Source organism: Vipera ursinii, assembly GCF_947247035.1.
Source record: "Vipera ursinii genome assembly, chromosome: 4".
Classification (NCBI taxonomy): Eukaryota; Metazoa; Chordata; class Lepidosauria; order Squamata; family Viperidae; genus Vipera; species Vipera ursinii.
The window spans coordinates 113,882,395-113,894,547 of NC_139514.1; the positions used below are offsets into that span (position 1 = coordinate 113,882,395).

The 12,153-nt window shown below is 41.6% G+C and overlaps 1 protein-coding gene across 1 annotated transcript in view; it reads right to left on the reverse strand.

The window, feature by feature from the left end:
- TDRD3 (tudor domain containing 3) overlaps nt 1–11,441 on the reverse strand; it is a gene marked incomplete at its 3' end in the record, with an annotated part of 60,198 nt that extends 48,757 nt beyond the window's left edge. Inside the window, exon 1 of the mRNA XM_083362571.1 lies at nt 11,043–11,441. Coding sequence (XP_083218697.1) covers nt 11,043–11,083 — 41 coding nt within the window. The 5' untranslated portion in view covers nt 11,084–11,441. The remainder of the gene's footprint in view (nt 1–11,042) is intronic.
- Nucleotides 11,442–12,153: the final 712 nt, after the last annotated feature.

Sequence of the window (12,153 nt, forward strand, 5' to 3'; positions counted from 1 at the left end):
TTTTCATTAATGTTATAAGTGAAGATCAATAATACATTAAAATATGACCATTATTGCAGATATAGAAATATACCATTTTTTTCAATTCCTGAAACTTTCACTAATTGGCTGAGACAGGCTTCTATCACAAACTAGTTTAGGTTAAAATTGAATTATGTATGTGATTAGTGTCATAGGATTACAATCATGGTCTTGGCATGTACATATCAAGCTGAATGTACCAAAAGCATATTAGTCTGGATAGAGCATGTTATGAAACAAAAAACACTTGTGTTTTCCTAATTTGGTTTTAGGGTTTTAGCACGCAGGATCAACACAGCTGAACAATAATTTCTCTTCCAGTCTAACAATCTTCTTCCTTAAATACAGTCTTCCCCATATTTTTTTCATTTTTTCTCTGATCCCAAAGTTCCTTCTACAACTTAATCTTAATTCTACAACTATATCTTATTTTACTTTATTTTTTTTATCTCACCCATTAACTTCACTTTTTCTACCTACAGTGTCATCAGTTTAAACTTTTCCCGCCTTTTTTTCCTTTTTAACCCAACTTCTGGACATGTAGGTCTAGTCAAATGCAAGTGACACCTTAGAGTCAATGACATGCTGGCTTCAAACATGATGTGACTACGTACAAGGAGATCCTAAGCTTGGAAAGAAATGTTTGGTGTTTGAAATCATATAGCCTCTTGCGAGAAGAGAAGGTTGTTCAAAATTGGTTTCAATATACTCAGTTACGGGCCAGGTAGAAAGAAGACCAGAAAAATGGTTTTACAATGACTGATGAAAATCTGATGAAGCAAATCAGAAATCAGGGACCAGCACATATTAAACGGATATATCTTGCGTTGATAGAGATTGACTCAGAAACAGAGCTTGTTAAGGATTGTATGATAAAATGGGCCCAAAATATCCAGGAAGTTATTACAATGGACATGTGGGAAAAGATTTGGGTGAGGAATGTAAAATTTACACAAGCTCAAAATCTAAGAGAGAATTTTTACAAAATGTTTTATAGATGGCATTTAGATCCTAAAAAGCTTGCAAGTATGTATCCGAATTATCAGCCTAAATGTTGGAGGTGCGGTGATGAAGACGCAACATATTTTCATATATGGTGGACTTGTAAAAAGGTTAAGGCCTTTTGGATAAAAGTCTGGTGGAATATGCAGAAGATTTTTAAACAGAGGATAAAGTTTTGTCCGCAACTTTTTTTGTTGGGAATAATTACAGATGCTACAGTTGTGGACACTAAGTTGATGTTGAATTTAATTACGGCAGCAAGACTTTTGATAGGTCAGTACTGGAAGAAAGAGGAACTGCCGACCATAGAAGAGTGGACTTTAAAGGTTTCCGACCTGGCTGAGTTGGCGAAGATTTCGGCCTATTTGAAAGATCACTCGCAAGAACGCTATATTATGGAATGGAGAAAATGGATTGAGTTTATCCAGAACAAGTATAGGGTTAAGAAGTTTTATGTAGCATTTGAATAAGTCTTCTTTCTTTTCTTCTTTTTTTATTTCAGTTTTCTATACATATTTAATATTATTAAGGATTGTTTTATCCTATATAAGCTAGAGAGTGATGGATTTTAGAGTTTATGGTTGTTAGTATATGGTTGTTTATGATTGTTTTTTTATATATATACCTTGTATTTAGCTCTGGGAAGTCGGGGGGAGGGGGGAGAGGTAGGGGGGGAGGGAGAGGGGAGGGAGAAGGGAGGGGGAGGGGGGATTTTTAAAGAAAAAAATTGTATGTTAAAACTTTTCAATAAAAAAAAAATGACAAGTAATGCAGCAAATAAGCCCGATCAATCAATAAATGGCATTATTGGGGCTTGCTCTGAACTTCACTGAGAAGCTCAACAACCCTAAAGTTGAACCAGGAGTTACATGTATTCTCTAATATTGTAAAAAAGTGATGGCTAAAGAAGAATGACACCAGATTGGTTCTAATATTCCCAATTTTCCCCAACGCCCTTCTAGCACTGATGAGGTTACCTAGTTTGGGAATGAAACGTCTGCAGGAAAATAACCAAGCTCAGAAAGAGTCAAGGGTCCCATATTCCTAACTCTATTCTTGGTCGATGTAGGGGTCAAAAAAGGAAACACCAAGGAAAGGCGTAAGATTTCTATTTAATAATAATGATGATGATGATGATGATGATGATGATGATGATGATGAAGATAATAATAAAATAAAGTTGGAAGGGACCTTATAGGTCATCTAGTCCAACCCCCTGCTCAGGCAGAAAACCCTACGCCATTTCTTCATCCTCTCCACAGAGATAATTCATTTATACAGACACTTTCTGCAGATGTTCCTCAACATAAAATCGTTTAGTGACCGCTGAAAATGACAATGACACTAAAAAAAGTGTTTTTCACACTTCCGACCACTGTAGCATCCCCATGGTCACGTGATCGCTTGGCCACTGACTCGTATTGCACTGTCCCAGGGTCATGCGATCCCCCTTTTGCCACCTTCTGACACGCAAAGACCACGGGGGAAGCTCGATTGACTTAACAACCGTGTTGCTAACTTAATAACCAAGGCGATTCACCAAACCACTGTGGAAAAAAAGGCCGTAAAAAGGGGTTAAAACTCACTTAACGACTGTCTTGCTTAGCCACAGGAAGTTTGGGCTGACTTGTGGTTTGAACGGGCTGCCCAAAAGTGTAAAAGCTTTGCTCTAACTCTACTTCCCCCCACCTGACAATTCTGTTTATCCTCGCACGGAACGAATATAACCTAGCTAACCAATCTATAATAGTAATAATAGAGTTGGAAGGGACCTTGGAGGTCTTCTAGTCCAACCCCCTGCTCAGGGAGGAATCTAGTGTCTTTCCACTGGACAAGTTCGTAGACGTGCTTATATAGTTGTGCATGGGTGTGCATCAGAGTAGTGCTGGCGTTGCTCCATCTATTGTACAGAAATTGCCTCAATTTTCCAACGTTTTCTGTAGCGCAGTTATTTCTACTTGTCCTATAAAAGCTCTCACCAGAACTAAGTAATTATTTGGAATAGAATAGAGCTGGAAGGGACCTTGGAGGTCTTCTAGTCCAGCCCCCCACTCAAGCAGGACAACCTATACCATCTCAGACAAGTGACTGCCCAGTCTCTTCTTAAAAACTTCCAGTGATGGAGCATCCATGATTTCTGGAGGCTAGCTGTTCCACTAGCTGATTGTCCTCACTGTCAGGAATTTTCTCCTTAATTCTAAGTTGCGTCTCTCTTTGGTCAGTTTCCATCCATTGTTTCTTGTCCTGCCGTCTGGTGCTTTGGAGAATAATTTGATGCCCTCTTCTTTTGTGGCAGCCCCTCAGATACTGGAACACTGCTATCATGTCACCCCTCACTCTTCTCTTCGTTAAACTACACATACCCAATTCCAGCAACCGTTCCCTATATGTTTTAGCCTCCAGTCCCCTAATCATCTTTGTTGCTCTTCTCTGTACCCTTTCTAGAGTCTCGACATCTTTTTTACATCGTGGTGACCAAAACTGGATGCAGTATTCCAGGTGTGGCCTTACCAAAGCATTGTAAAGTGGTATTAGTACTTCACGTGATCTTGATTCTATCCCTCTGTTAATGCAGCCTAGCACTGTGTTGGCTTTTTTGGAAGCTGGAGCACACAGCTGGCTCCTATTTAAGGGATTGTCTACTAGGACTCCGAGATCCCTCTCACAGTTACTACTATTGAGCAAGGTACCACCTATACTATACCTGTGCATTTGATTTTTCCTGCCTAAATGTAGAACCTTACTTTTTTCACCATTGAGTTTCATTTGAATTTCATTCATTTCACGTAATACTTTATGTGATCTTGATTCTATGCCTTTGATTATACAAACCAGGATTGTATTAGCTTTTTTGGCTGCTGCTGCACACAGCTGGCTCATGGTCAAGTGATCGTCCACTAGGACTCCAAGGTCCCTCTCACAGTTGCTGTTTTTGAGCCAGGTCTCACCTAATGTGTACTTAAACATTTGATTTTTCTTGCCTAAATATAAACCTTTTTCTCCATGCTGAAACTCATGATGTTGAATAGGGCCCATTGTTCACGTTGGTCAAGAACTTTTTGCTGTGTCCCAGGGTCATGTGATTCCCACTTTGGCGACCTTTTGACGAGCAAATTCAACGGGGAAGCCAGATTAACTTAACGATCGCATTACTAAATTACCAACTGCAGTGATTTACTTAACGATAGCAAGAAAGGTCACGAAATGGGACAAGTCTCACTTAACCACGGAAATTTTGGGGGCTCAAAATTTGTGTTCATAAGTCAAGGAATACCGGCACTTGCATCCTGACATCAAGTACGTGAAGTTGTAATTTCTCCATCCCTACAACTTTTGAGGCAGCTGTAAACTCAATCAGAAATTATGTAAGAGGTTAGATCTGTTAGTTAGTTAGTTAGTTAGTAATAGCTAACATCCCAGAAAACAAGCTCAGGATTCAAAAAGTTCTTGACCAACGTGAACAGTACGAATCAGTACGAAGTCTGGCATGTTACAAAGTGTGAAATTATGGTGATTTCAAGACAGGAAGTTATTGAACGGTATTTCAAAGCCTAATTTCCAATCAAAATCCTTTATAATCAAGGCCACCTCAATAACAAAGCTAATTAAAATACATCAGAATCATCGACAGGTATCAAAATGAGTGTTATGTCTAACCGTAAGTTGTCTAGAGGAGATATTATTGTGGCATTGTGCAGATGCCATTTAAATCCATGTTCGTTTAAAGTTATCTCATGCCTAATAAAATATAAACTGCAAGGATGTGGTAATCACAAGAACTATAGGGTGAAAGAGTAAAAGTGGATGCTAAGAGCTGCAGCTACTGGAATATTTTAAAAAAAATAATTAAGAGAGTCTTCTTTTTTAATCCAAGAGGACAGTTGAAAACTGATTCAGAATTAGAGCTATAGATTTTTTAAAAAAGAAAAAATTGTGTTCTGCTATTCTTGAGCCATTTATGGATAACTTTTACGTATTTAATAACATGTTATATAATAATTTGACACCTACTTGGTTATAACAGAGAAGGCCACTATAAATGGAGTTACTTTGCTTGATTTAAAGTTCTGCATAAAAAATATAAGCATTTATAAATTGAAAACACTAAAATCTAATTTCACTGTGTGTGTTTCTGAGGAGGAGGTTTAAACCACAAAAGGTAAACTGATTTTTCTGACATATTATCCATTTATAGCTACTGAGCAGGTTCATTGTTTGTATGAGGAGGGGTTTAGCCAAGTCTGCATATAAAGCAGAAAAATGAGATGAAACCTGCAAAATTTAATACTTACAAATGCCCTTAAAGCCAATAAAAAGCTAAAGAGCGTCCGATTTTTGGCAGCACCGATGACAACGAAAAATAAAAACTATCGTGAAGAGTTCAAGTTCATCTGAGAAAACATAGAATCATGTCTAATTTTTTAAAAAACGTATACCAGACTTCAAAGTGAGGTTTCTCAAAGTGATGTACAGCGCAATTAAATTTTGCGAAAGGTTTTGACTTTTAAAACTTTATCAGAGTTACAGTGTGAGCATTATTACTTCAAGCACTTGGTGTTTTTTTTTTTTTAAAAAGAGACTCAGTTATCAAAAAGAGACAGATGCCTACTGCCTCTCCTTCAGAAAAAAAAAAAGAGGTGTCTTAAGAGTTCTGCAGGGAAAAATCAGGAAGAAAGAGACATGTTTCAGCCTTTTAAAATTAAAATACATATTGGCCTTCTTTACCTTGCCGCTTTCTGAGGCTTTCAATCAGAGCGCTTAGATTCTCATGCCTGGAACTGCCAGGAGGAAATTTTGGCATAAAGGAGAATTTGTGAAAGAAGGCCGCAAGGATAAAAGTCCACACAGGAGATAATTTGAGGGGAATGTGGATTATAATGTGCAAATACAAGCAGCCTCAAAATCCAAGGACAGGTAGTCCTCCAGTTGCGACCGCAGCTGAGCCCAAAAGTTACGTTGCTAAGTGAAACATTTGTTAAGCGAGTTTGTCCCATTTCATGACTTTTCCTGACACAGTATGTTAAGTGAATCGTCGCATTTGTTAAGCTATTAACACAGTTGGTTAAGTGAATCTTTGCTTGCTGGAAGGTTGCAAAAGCAGATGTCTCTCTCTCTCTCTCTCTCTCTCTCTCACACACACACACACACACACACACACACACACAAACACATCCAGGACACTGCGACCATCGTAAACACGAACCACTTCGCAAGCAATTGAATTCTGATATGTATTTTATTAATTTCTTTTAACATAATCAGCATTAGTATTTGGTAAACAGCGTGTGGTCCGGGTTTATACTTATAAACCATCAATAACAATTTGTTTCTATAATTCCATACTTCCCATAGTGGCTTTCCTTGATTTTCTCTTCCTTCTTCCCACAATGTTCTCTTTTATCAACCTTAAATTAGTACATTTCTTAGTATTTTAGTAGATGACAACAGAATATAAGCCTTTTTCTAAATACTGAGTCGATGGCCAAGCAATGGAATTTTGACCACATGACCTGTGGGGATGCTGTCACGGTCGTAAGCGTGAGAAACGGTCGTAAGTCCGCTTTTTTCAGTGACTTCGTAACTTTTTTTTTATTAAAAAGTTTTACAATACATTTTATCTTTAACAAACCAAAAAAAAAAGAAAAAACCCCTCCCAACCCCCTCCCCTCCCACCCTCTTCCCCCTCCCCAACCCTCCCCAACCCCTCCCTCCCTTTCCCCTCCCCCCCCACTTCCCAGAGCAAAATACAGGGTATAAAAATACTAACAATTATAATCTAACTTACGCAAACTATCCTAAACTATTTAAACTATCAAACTTTAACTCATGTAAGTAAACTCCAAACATATATATATATATATATATATATCAATAATTATACAAATACAAAATAATACTTTCCAGTCTAATACCAAAACACAGAGTATAAAAATGCAAACAATCATAATCTAACTTACGCAAACAATCCTAAACTATTTAAACTATCAAACTTTAACTTTAAATTCCAAACTTTAAATTCCAAACATACATATATATATATCATATCAATGATTATTCAAATACAAGTGCCTTCGTAACTTTGAGCGGTCACTAAATGAACCATTGTGAGTCAAGCACCACCAGCATTTCCTTGACTTTAAAAGTCTCCTTAAAGGAGACTTGAACGCTTGGATGATTTCAGGGACACGTCCATGGAGATTTTCCTTTGGACAAAACAAAAAGCAACAAAAAAAAACGGTTTGCGTTCCATTTTTCTGCAATATTTTTTAGTTTCCCGGCTGACATTTTTCAGTCCGTGCTAACTTGGCCACTAAAGGAACTGTGGCCTTAAGTCGAGGACCACCCGTACGGAACTGATGTTAAAACAGAGCAGCAGAAAACTGACAGAAAAGAGAAGCGGTAAAACTGGGGCTTGCAGTAAAGCAAACCGGTTTAACAGATCTCAATTTCGAGCAGATTTTGGCTTTAAATCGGCTAGCCCCGGGGAGTCGTTCTGGGTTGTGATAGGCTGGGTTTGTGGTCTCCGAAAGCATTTTTTTTTAAGCTCTCAGATCAGCCCGTTTTTTCCGACCTCATCTCCCAGGCTCTGTTTCAGTGCCAAGAGTGGTGGGATTCAATCCACCCGTTTGGCCCTCAGTCCAGTTCACTCTGGTTTGGCTTGGTCGCTCAACAGCGAGACCCTGGTGAAGAGGGCACGGCAGAGCCTGCATGTTCTGCGTCGCATGAGAAGAGCGCATCTTCCTTCCCCTGTCCTGACCACTTTCTACAGGGGGACGATCGAGAGCATCCTGTCATACAGCATCGCAGTCTGGTTTGGAAGCATCCCTGCTTCCGACAGGAAGGCGGTGCAGAGAGTGGTGAGGAGGGCCAAAAAGATCATTGGCAGTCCCCTCCCTTCCATCCAGGACGTAGCACTGAAGCGTTGCTTGAACAGGGTCCATAAGATTATCTGGGATGCTACACACCCTCTTCACAACCTGTTTTCCTTGTTCCCTTCTGGGAGGAGGGGGCTCCGTGGTATCCGAAGCAGAACATCCAGGTTCAGTCACAGTTTTGTCCCATACAGTATTAACTTATGAACTCTCAAGCTTCCTCCTTCTGTTATGTATTCAAGATGGACAGTGATTAATATTTATATGTTACTTATACGTAAGGGTATAGGTCTATACATATGTTGTATATAAAGGTAAAGGTTCCCCCGCGCATGCGTGCTAGTCGTTTCCAAATCTAGGGGCTGGTGCTCATCTCCGTTTCAAAGCCGAAGAGCCAGTGCTTGTCTGAGGACGTCTCCGTGGTCATGTGGCCGGCATGAATAGACGCCAAAGGCGCACAGAACGCTGTTACCTTCCCATCTATTTTTCTACTTGCATTTTTACGTGCTTTCGAACTGCTAGGTTGGCAGAAGCTGGGACGAGTAACAGGCGCTCACTCTGTTACGCGGCACTCAGGATTCGACCCGCCAAACTGCCGACCTTCTGATCGACAAGCTCAGCGTCCTAACCCACTGAGCCACCGTGTCCCTTATGTTGTATATAGTATGTCTTAAATGAGTATTATGTATGTGTACACTTTGAGAGCAAGCAACTAAATTTCATTTTTAAGGTGTGTCGTTGTGCCCACAGGGGGGGAAAGGCCAATAAAGGTGATCTAATCTTGTTCTAGATTAACCTAAATGCCTCTATGGGAGAAAATGTTGGCTTCCAAGAATTGTACCAATTCGGTTAGTGACCGTTCAGAGTCACTGGGGAAAAAAAGCTGACTTACGACTGTTTTTCAGAGTTATGAAATTTCCAGCATCCCCTTGGTCATGTGGTCAAAATCCCGACGCTGGGCAAACAGGGTTCATATTTATGACCCGTTGCTTGCGGTGTCTCAAGGTCACACCATCCCCTTGGGCGGCCTTCCTTGCCAGCAAAGCCTAGGGGCAAAGGCAGATTCGCTTAACAACCAGGTCACCAACCTATCAACTGCAGGGAGGAAAGGTCGTAAAATGGGGCAAAATTTCACGTAACCACAGAAATTTGGGGGGCTTAATTGTGGCGATACGTCGCGAGTCAAGGACTGCCTGTATACAACCGATGAATCCACTGACTGAAGCCGAGGGTTATTGTGGTTATCAAGCAGCTGACGCACTGATTGGATATATGGATTTGCAAAGCAAATAAAAGGTGTTTTTCTCTCCATCCTTTGCATAGGAAGGAGGGCAACTTGCTATCCGGGGAAAGATGCATTTGGTTGAAGCTTTCAGTTTATGTAGCTGCTTTAGGACGCTCTGAAAGCTTTTAGCAGTGGTTGAGTTGGATCCACTGGTTGGATCCAGGCCTGGTGCCTCAGAGTTCCCGCTTGGCTCCATTATCACAAATCGTCGCCCGTAAATCAAAAGCCATTTGGAAGGGAGGCTAATGTTAAAACATTGTTTAAAAAATGAGTAGCGCTGGGCTCTGAAATTTAAGACACGACGCAACTGGGAAAGGTGCAACTCACACATCCACACGCATTTGGCTCTGTTATTGTACGATATGAAAACCCAACCAACTGGAAAGGGTGCAAGCTACATTAAAATGCATTTGGTTCTGTTAGTAAATCATATAAAAGCACACCACCCAACTGGAAAGGGTGCAACAACCTACATTAAAATGCATTTGGCTGTATATAAAACCCAACTGGAAAGCGTGCAAGCGACATTAACATATATTTGGCCTTGGTGGAGCAGTGGGCTAATGCCTCCTTAAGTAACACCAGCTGCCTGCAATTAGTGCAGGTTCGCATCCCACCAGGCTCAAGGTTGACTCAGCCTTCCATCCTTCCAAGGTAGGTAAAATGAGGACCCAGATTGTTGGGGGCAATTAAGCTGACTTTGTAATAATGCCACTTGGGGGGGGGGGCGAAAGCCCTAATAAGCAGGCTTATACATAGAATGAAGGCTACTGCTAAGCTTGTAAGCCGCCCTGAGTCTTCGGAGAAGGGCGGGATATACCGGTAAATGGAATTAAAAATAAAATAAAAATTATGTTCTACAAAAGCACCACCCAACTGGAAAGGGTGCAACCTACATTAAAAATGCATTTGGCTGTATACAAAGCCCAACTGGAAAGGGTGCAACCTAAACCTACATTAAAATGCATTCAGCTCTGTTATTACAGTATACGGAAACGCAACCCAACTGGAAAGGGTGCAAACCCCACATTAAACTGCATTCGGCCCCGTTATGACATTATATTTTATTTATTTTAATTCCATTTATATCCCGCCCTTCTCCGAAGACTCAGGGCGGCTTACAAGCTTAGCAGTAGCCTTCATTCCATGTATATGCCTGCTTATTAGGGCTTTCACACACCCCCCCCAAGCGGCATTATTACAAAGTCAGCTTAATTGCCCCCAACAATCTGGGTCCTCATTTTACCTCCCTCGGAAGGATGGAAGGCTGAGTCAACCTTGAGCCTGGTGGGACTCGAACCTGCACTCATTGCAGGCAGCTGGTGTTACTTAAGGAGGATGCAACACACATCCACAGGGATTTGGCCCTGTCCTGCTCTTTTTATTATTTATTATCCCGTCCTGCCTTCTTCTGAGGGTCCTTTCTCTGTTGAAGTGCGCCTGCGTATCTCCCCGTGGTCTCCCATCCCAGCCCCAGGATGTAACTGACAGCATCTGTGCCCACCCACCCACCCCGGTGTCTACTGCAAGGTTTTCCGGGGGGAAAACAACTATGGGAGTAACTAGAAGGGCAACGAAGCACACAACACGTTTTATTTATTCAAACGCCTCTCGAACACAACACAAATCTCCTCCTCAGCCTTTCCAGAGGGTGTCGCCCATCCAAGGACGGACCGGGGCCGACCCTGCTTAGCTTTAGCTGACCTCCCTCTCGCGGAGAGGAAGGCGCCACCGCTCCCCCCCTCCTTCCCGGACAGCGGCCCCCGCGGCCAGGGCGGCAGGACACCGGCCTTCCGGAGAGCGAACCGTCCGGCAGGCATCCCCCAGCCCGGCCCGGAGACCCTGCGACCCCAGCAACTCACCAGCCCGACTCGGAGAGGGTCGCGGCCGCCGGGTCAGCCATGGCGTTTCCTCCTCCGCCGCCGCCTCCTGCTCCCCCCACCCCGCGCAGGGAAACCGAGGCACGGTGGCCGGCGAGGGTCAATCCCGAAAGCGTTTCTCTCCCCCGGCTTTTTTATTAAAAAAAAAAACCCGAGGGGAAAGACCCAGCCCCCTCGGCCTCGCTCAGGCTGCCGGAAGTCCGCGGCTCCCGACGCCAGCCTCCCTTTTCCGCTTCCGCCCGGAGGCCAGAGAGTCTCCTCCGGCGGGCGCGAGCGCGGGTGCCCCTGGCGGCTCCTGGAGGAACGGCGCCCGCCTTGGAGCATTGAAGAGCGTTTGCGGCAGGTCCGGGCGGCACAGTAGGAAAAACCTGAAATGAGCCTTTTTTTTTCCATGATGCTGGTTGCTTTTTCCACTATTAAATAGTGGGAATTAGTGACTGTTTGCTGCATGCAGAATTCCACCACCACCCCTTTGTCCTTCTTATATCCTGCCTTTTTCCCCAGGAGAATGGAATGGAATGGAATAAAGAAAATAGAAGAGAATTAGAATATTTATTTTATTTTATTTATTTTATTACATTTATATACCGAACAATATAGAACAATAGAATAAAGAAAATTAATAGAATAGAATAGAATAGAATAGAATAGAATAGAATAGAATAGAATAGAATAGAATAGAATCAAGAAAATAGAATAGAACAGAACAGAATAGAATAGAGCAGAATAGAATAGAATCAAGAAAATAGAAAGAATAGAATAGAATAGAATAGAATAGAATAGAATAGAATAGAAGAAAGAAAATAGAACAGAATAGAATAGAATCAAGAAAATAGAATAGAATAGAATAGAATAGAACAAAGAAAATAGAACAGAATAGCAAAAATAGAATCTTTATTGTCACTTTAAATGTACACGAATCAGTATACATTAAAATGAAATTGTGTTGTATTCAGCTCCCCCCAAAAATACCATTATGCATATACCTACGTACACCCACATATATGAAGCACAGAAATAAACACAGTCTAGTTCAGGTGTATATGTATACGTGGCAAAGTATGTCAAATCCATGGAGAAAGCCTGCTTCCAA